Below are 8,285 nucleotides of genomic sequence, written 5' to 3'. Positions count from 1 at the left end.
CCGGAGCTCCGGGTCCCAGTGTTGGGCTCGCGGCTTAGCTCACCCCGCGGCGGCTGGGCCACCTGCGGCCTCAGCCATGAGGAGAGAGCTGGGAGCGGCCAGGGGCAGGGGCAGCAGGAGCTAACCTCCAGGCGCCGCCGTCTCTCTCTCTCTCTCTCTCTCTCTCTCTCCCCACAGGAGGAGGCTGCTGGCGCCGCCGAGTGATGCCCGGGGCCAAGAAATCATGCCGCCGCCACCCGCTGCCTGCCCTCTTCCTCGTGCTGCTCTTCACTTCGGATCCGCGGGTCGAGGGCAACAGCGCCGCCGCCGCCTCCCGGGGCAGGAGCCGGAGCAGGGAGCACCTCGACCCGCCGGCTGGGGACCGGAGGACGGCGCTGCTCGAACTTTTGCTCAGAGTCCTGCGGGACAGCAGCAGCAGCAGCAGCAACAGCCTGCACCGCCACTCCGCGCCTCTACACCCCGTTGTGGGCGCAGAGAGGGTCTTCGCGAGGCGCTACACCACCGGCGCCCTGTCCCGCTCGACGTCTGCCGGGGCTCAAGGGACCAGGGGAGCGTCCTCCTCCAGGGAGCGAGTTGCTGCTGTGCAAGCAGCCCCCAGACACTTCGCCTCTTCCAGACATAGCGGTAAGAAGCTCGCGGGCTCCCTCACCCTTTGCCCCCCTGCCTTAGCCTAGCTTAATTTGAACCACATCTCCTCAGTGGCGAGGCGTGGTTGCTCCTCCCTACACTGCCGCTCAGTTTTCCGGGCAAAGACAGAGCAGGCGTGTTTCTGCCCATGTGCAAAGCGCGCCCCCCCCCCGTGTCCTCTTTGAGCCACCTGTCTGAGACGAAGTGGCAGGGCTACCAGGTGCTAAGGCGTGGCTGTGAAGTGGGCTCGGGCCCCTTGCCCTGGAGATGCCCTCTTGTCTCCTGAAAGTGAGGCTCTTTCTGTCTCACGAGGAACAAATGTGATCTTTGCCCTGACTGCCTAGTAGAAGGGAAAGCTGTTCAATACAGGCTCTTCTGCCTCCCACCACTTATGATCGCGGTGGTCGTCCTTTGGGTCTGAACTCTGGAGAGAAGTTGGATGCTCCGCATGACTTCGAAGGCGATCGCAACGGCTGCGCTTCTAGATCGCTTGACCTAGGGAGCGGGTTCCGTTGCATTGAATTATACTTGCTAACTTGCTTCCAAATTCTTAGGATGTGATGCTAATTGCCTGCTGGCGTTGTCTAATATCTTCCTGCGGCAGGAATCCTGCATCTACGTGGGGTTCTCCCATTATATGCAACAAGTTTTCAACCTGTTGCTTCGCTTCGAGTATTCGCTTGCTGAACCCGTTCCGTAGTTGCACAACCCACACGATGCGCGCGGCGAGGAAATTGTCTAGCTTCGTTCTTGGCAGGTCTGGATAGCTGTGGGATTGTTTTGTCTGGAATCGAGCGCGGTGTTTGACTCTCCGCAGATCTCCCTCAGCAGATCGGATCTCCCTTTACTTTTCTTGCCTTCAGGTCTCTATACTCCATTCATGTTCAGCTTTATTTCGCCTCTAATTGCTACAGTCTCGCGAAGCTAAGAGCCTCAAGTCACAGGCTTTGATTTAAATGTATATGTAAAGCAAAAGAGTCGGAGGGTTCCCGGAGTGTCCTCAGATGAAATGAGGCATTAAAGCAACTTTCTTGCCAACAGAGATCGAAGCCCTGGGTCTTGACATTTTCTGCTTTCTATATTTTCCACATGAGTTTGTGTGGGTGGGTGATTCCAGTTATTGTTTAAAGTGTAAGGGCACAGATCTAATAGTTAACAAGCTTCGTAGTTCTGCCCCTCATGCAGTGTTGGAGGTTTGGCAACATTTTGTTATGTCACTCCTTTTCCCATTGCATAACTTCTGGCAGCAATCAATCAAGAAGAAAACACCAGTTGTTTGTTTAGAAGGAATTGTCTCATCCCCACGCATTCCCCTTACTCTTGGAAGTGATGGCTGGACTGGACAGGCTGAGGAGGACACAGCTGCTGGTTCCCAGCAGCAGGACTAGATCCAGTTGTTTGGAAAGGAAAACATCCTTTCCAAGCAATTACAGAAACCACTGTTAAGGATATAAATGAACTCACAATAACCCAACACCATGCTGGCTTTTTAGACTGTGTGTATTTATGAGGTAGTCGTTTTTCAGGGATGACTTTACTTCACTATCTTTTGTATACACACAGTGCCTTAATAGAGTGCAATGTTTAAGGTTAAAAAAAAGTTCACTTCTACTCTACAGGGATTAATTTCCTAATTGTTGGGAGGGAGATGGCAGTCATTCTCAAATAAAATGGGCAAAATGAGTTGGATTCAAAGGATTGCTTGCATGTGTAGAAAGGGGTGTGTGTGTGTGTGTGTGTGTGTGTGTGTGAAATCCTGATTTTTGCTGCACACACATCCCCCATGCCACATTCAGTGCTGTTCCTGAGGATCCCTAACCAACTTCTCTAGTGGGAGGGCTTTGGTGGGATGGAGAAAGTGAGGAAAACTCCATTCCATAAGTGAAACTGTTCATAATTCTTGGGATTCATCCGATAGGGAATGATGTATGATGTGCTAATTCATAATTATTTCAGGGCACTTAAATGTGTCTAACATTCTTTGGATTACAACCAAGGCTATACTTAGTTTTCTTTCCTAAGAATTGTATCTACATGCACTCAAACTTGTGTGTCAGTTTAAATGCACATTGTGCAGTCATTAGCAAAGCATATAGTCAATTTGTTCTGTGTCGGTGATTCTGTTTTCTTCAGATGCATGTCAATATGTAGTAAACTAGACTACATGATCTGCACTACATACAAGGATGAACACTATTGGCTTTGGTGGCACCTGTATGGTCTATAGATTGGTGTTGATACTGGGGTATCCTAGTCACACCTGCTCTTATTTCAAAAGTATTTTGTTGTGTATCTTGACTATGTTTATTTATTTATTTACTTACTTATTTATCAATCAATCAATCAATCACATTTCTTTGCTGCCTGCTATGTACATCTCTAAGACTATTCCTCCTGCTTCTTGCCACACCTATGGCCCCAGATGTTAGGGATGTAGCCACTGATTTTAAATCAAGGCAGAAGGATGTACAATATAGTTACATTTATTTGTCTAACTTTTACTGTATGGTCAAAATTTCAATTAAGTGTTATTAACTCTGCATGTCTTTTTATTTTCTGTTATTTTTTTCAACATAGCATCTAAGACATTAAGGGCAAATGTTCACTTATGTTCCACACCCTTCTATACTCCTATGTCTACTAACTCTTATTAAATTCAGTGGGACTTGCTCTCACAAAAGTGTGAATAGGCTTGCCACCTCAGCTGTACTAGCAAGGCATGAGAAAACCATGGATTTTAGACAACTGTGTATGAATTGTTACAATTGAGATCAGAAATAATTTTATTGTTTTATTGCAATTGTGTCTAGAGCTTTCTGGCTCACATGCTGAGTTATGACGTATTTATTTATTTATTTACATGTTATATCCTGCTCTTCCTCCAAGGAGCCCAGAGCGGTGTACTACCTACTTAAGTTTCTCTTCACAACAACCCTGTGAAGTAGGTTAGGCTGAGAGAGAAGTGACTGGCCCAGAGTCACCCAGCTAGTCATGAAGCTGAATGGGGATTTGAACTTGGGTCTCCCCGGTCCTAGTCCAGCACTCTAACCACTACATCACGCTGGCTCAGTCATTTGGTGTGATGTTGAGTAATTCATTAGACCATTGGGCTTTTCAGAGTCTTTTTGTCTATGTGCAAAATTGAGTAGATGGTGGCAATCTGTGTCCTTTTGTGAACAAAGACTTTAAAATAGTGTATTTGTTGTAAAAAAACGCTCATTCATGTTTTCTGCTCGACTCTGCTGTCAGTGGAGTTTAGAACAACACTTTGGAATGTATTTCTGTTTGGAGCAATGCCAAGCCAAGTAGTGTTTTCATATTGTATTGTTTTACTTTTCCTTTATACCCACGTCAGAGACCTCCAAGATGCAAGGAATGCTGTCAGTGCAGTCTATGTCCAACAGCACAAGGATCTGTAAAACAAAAGAGAGAATCCTCTGACCAAGTAGCATGGAAGTATTTTGAATCACATAGACAGTTAGCACACTTATGCCTCCTTTCCAGACAGAGCAAATTCCACTGTAAACTATCCGTCCTATTATATGGATCAGGGCAGCACAACTTTGGCCCTCCAACTGCTTTTGTAGTAAAGCTCCCATCATTCCCAGCCACAGTGGCCAATAGTCAGGTGTAATGGGACTTGTAGTCCAACAGCTGCAGGTGGGCCAAAGTTGTGCAGCCCTGATACAGCTGATGGATGGGCACAATGTATTGTTCTTGAGGATTTCCAATTCCATAAGGTATAAGTTACCTTACTGAGCTTGATGCATCACATTGAACTTCCATTCTACTCAATTTAACTTTAGGATTATACTAGAATTGTATTAATTGCATGGATTATTTAACAATAAACTACATCCATAAACATAAGAGTCAGTATATACTAGAAGAGCCTTAAATGAAGAGCTATGAGTGTCAGTGAAAACCCCACTGTGCGGCAATGCTTTATAGTCCACAATGCATTCGTTACTAGTAATTCCGCAATGTGCATTAGTCACAGTCAACAAAAAATGGACTGCTTTGCAGATCACCATGAACATGCATTTAGACTAGATTGCTCGGACATGCAGTTTTCTTCTGTGCATAATGACCGGCATACAGGGGTGTGTGGCCTGTGGAACTGAACAGGGTACCATGCTTTGTGGGGGGCAGGGTGGAATCCTGCACAGGGATGCCACTGGGGCACTCCATAGTCTAGGCTGGGATGTGCAGCACCTTAATTAGTACCCCTGTAAGAGTATGCTGTTTGCTTGCACAGCTGTACAGTCCTAAAGCTGGCCATGGGTGGATGGTACCAATTAGCTTCTAGCCTTTCCAGCGTACTTTAGTTCTCCATGGGAGACAGCAGTTGCTTTCCTCTTTGCTTGGGAGTAGCTTTTCCCCCCACACCAATTTTTTCAAAGTTTATGGCAGTGGAACGCTGTGGCTTCTTTAACAGCCCCCCCTCCCGCGCCAGTGACCAGGCTGCTGTCTCTTCTGATCCTCCAACTGACTGGATATTTGCTGAGATTCTGGAGCACATCTTTTATAAAAATTTAAAAAAATTCTGCACAGTGAAATGAATGTTCTGAAGTGAAGAGAAGTATCTTTTCCTCCTAACCCGTGATGTATTTTCATGATGGGGATGGGCGGAGATGGGCCAATTTCAGTTTTGCATGGGATGCCAGTTAGCCTAGAGCTGGCATGGGTCACCAGGACCTGGGAGCTATTGTGTAATGACATTTAAAATAGCCATAATGCATGAAAGTTTTGTCATGTCCTCCTTTAGAGAAGAAAGACCTCTTCATAACAGCAGCAACAATAGTTTATAACAATAAGTTCTTGTAAGAACTAATCTACCAACTTTCCTTTCACTAGAACATGAATTAACATCTTCACAAGTTAGCCCACTTGCTCCTCAAATGTTCGTGCATCTGCCATCTTGAACTGAGATGGAAGGAATTATTGCAAGCTATGCTGTTGAGGTGTCCCTATAATTGTACCAAATTTGGTTCAAATCGATTAGATGATTCACAAGTTAGCCCACTTGCTCCACAAATGTTCATGCATCTGCCTTCTTGAACTGGGGTGGATGACATCACCACAAATGATGCTGTTGAGGTGTCCCTACATGTTCCTATGAGATGTAGGTATTAGTAAAGTAAAGTAAAGTGTGCTGTTGAGTCGGTGTCAAATCCTGGCGACCACAGAGCCCTGTGGTTGTCTTTGGTAGAATACAGGAGGGGTTTACCATTGCCATCTCCCATGCAGTATGAGATGATGCCTTTCAGTATCTTCCTATTTTGCTGCTGCCTGACATAGGTGCTTCCCATACTAGTCTGGGAAATATACCAGTGGGGATTTGAACCAGCAACCTCTGGCTTGATAGTCAAGTCATTAGGCGGTTTATAAATATAACAAATAAATAAATAATGCATACAACTATACCAAATGTGGTTGAAATCAGTCTAAGCATTGTGAAGTTGATGGGGACACACACAGAGGAAGCTAGGTGATCTTATAAGCTTTCCTTAAGGAAAGTAGGTCAAAAACAAATGCATACAACTAAAAAACAATGCTTTTACAGAAAATAAAATCTAAAATACTAAGCTAGGTAGTCTGTCAGTACCTCACATTGGCCAGCTCCTACCTGTGCAGTATATTTTCTCTGCATGAATCACTCACTTCTTCTGTCATCAGTTGTATGAGGTATGCTGTTAGCCACTTGCAAGAAAAATCCTTTGTGAAGGTGATGAAATTTAAATGCCTTATTCAAAGCTCTTAGTCGCATATTTCTACACTTTTCACTCCTATCTGCCACAGTAATTAATTCATAATCTTGGTTTTATTTGTCACAGTAGGTTCTCAGTCTATGCATGTAATGTATGCTTTGTACATCTGCTCTTTGATATAGAGTGGAGACACCAATGTTCAAATCAGAACACTGAAAAGTTGTGTTGGTTCACTGAAGCTTTAACTTCAAGAGTCTGCTTTACCACCTAGTCATAATTCTGATCTCAGTTACTAAATCATTGAATTCCAATAGTGCTGCTTGTGTCACTTCAAAATATACTACTTCAGATAGTGAAATACTCCTTCAGCCCAGGGACTTGCATATGGGGTGGCATAAAGATGTGTTAAATAAAATAACCAGATAGCCATGAATAGTATTAAGTATTGTATGGTTTATCACATGAGGCAGCTAGGTTTCCAATCCTAGCCCTGGAGCTCCTGACATCTTGGGACCAGTTGTTCTATATACTACAGAGGAGAGCTGGTCTTGTGGTAGCAAGCATGACTTGTCCCCATAGCTAAGCAGGGTCTGCCCTGGTTGCATCTGAATGGGAGACTTGATGTGTGAGCACTGCAAGATATTCCCCTCAGGGGATGAAGCTGCTCTGGGAAGAGCAGAAGGTTTCAAGTTCCCTCCTTGGCTTCTCCAAGATAGGGATGAGAGAGATTCCTGCCTGCAACCTTGGAGAAGCCACTGCCAGTCTGTGAAGACAATACTGAGCTAGATAGACCAATGGTCTGACTCAGTATATGGCAGTTTCCTATGTTTCCTATATGTTTCTGGTAGCAAGTACAAAATGACAGATTGAAAATGTAATTGTACAATGCTTTGAGGAGAGAGACCTCTTGAAATGAATTATTATTATTATTATTATTATTATTACATTTATATCCTGCTCTTCCTCCAAGGAGCGCAGAGCGGTGTACTACATACTTGAGTTTCTCCTCACAACAACCCTGTGAAGTAGGTTAAGTTGAGAAAGAAGTGACTGGCCCAGAGTCACCCAGCTAGTATCATGGTTGAGTGGGGATTTGAACTCGGGTCTCTCCAGTCCTAGTCCAGCACTCTAACCACTACACCACGCTGGCTCTGTCACGCTGCTTTGCATGTGAAAGATCCCAGGTTCAGTTGACAGGATTTCTATTTAGAAATTTCACAGTAGACACCCTTGGAGACCTGCTGCTAGGCAGCATAGGCATGAATAATTAGTATATTCAGCATTATACAGAATATATACTGGAGACCATACAGCCATCCTAGACAGTCAGTAGAGAGCACAGACAGCACTAGACAGGCCAGTTCCCTGACTTGATGTAAGGAAGCTTTGTGTGTTCCACGCTTGGTGCATCAGAGATGCAACAGTTTCACACACTGCTTTTGAAAGGGTTAGTGTAGAACAAAGACAATACACTTGCAAAGTGTTGTGTGTTGCTTTATAGCCATTTAGTTGCAGCTAGATGCTGTAAATGTCTCCATTTCATTGTAGGTTAGGATTAGTTCAAGCTGTAAATGAAAGGAAATAATGGCTGACATACTAAGCAATGTTGTGTGTGCATTGCAATATAACATTTGTGCAGTTGCACAAGAGCACTGTTGCGCACACAGCCAGCGCTGCACTCCGTCGGCCGCATCCCCACCACCACTTTCTTTGCTTATGTGGTGTGGCAGGGTCTACTGCCCCTGTGTTTTCATTGGTCATGGCTATGGTAAGGGCAGGGCTTGTCATGTATGTCCTTAGCCTTTTATAATTATATATTAGTACTATAAGGCAGATTGCAGCTATATACAGTTATACATTTCAGATTATCTAGTTATTTCTTATTTTCCCTGATTACGTCTGCAGTGCTTCATGCTGTTAATTTAAAATATTTAACTACTTGAGATG

The 8,285-nt window shown here is 44.6% G+C and overlaps 1 protein-coding gene across 1 annotated transcript in view; it reads left to right on the top strand.

Annotated features, from left to right (window-relative positions):
• The first annotated feature begins 203 nt into the window (after nucleotides 1-203).
• Nucleotides 204-8,285, top strand: part of ALKAL1 (ALK and LTK ligand 1) — a 67,925-nt gene continuing 59,843 nt past the window's right edge. Inside the window, exon 1 of the mRNA XM_053245950.1 lies at nucleotides 204-624. Within this exon, the coding sequence (XP_053101925.1) occupies nucleotides 204-624 (421 nt within the window). The remainder of the gene's footprint in view (nucleotides 625-8,285) is intronic.

Source organism: Hemicordylus capensis, chromosome 4 (genome assembly GCF_027244095.1).
Source record: "Hemicordylus capensis ecotype Gifberg chromosome 4, rHemCap1.1.pri, whole genome shotgun sequence".
In the NCBI taxonomy this organism is placed as follows: Eukaryota; Metazoa; Chordata; class Lepidosauria; order Squamata; family Cordylidae; genus Hemicordylus; species Hemicordylus capensis.
Note: the sequence above shows the minus strand (reverse complement) of the source record. Positions and strands in the feature narration are given on the sequence as shown.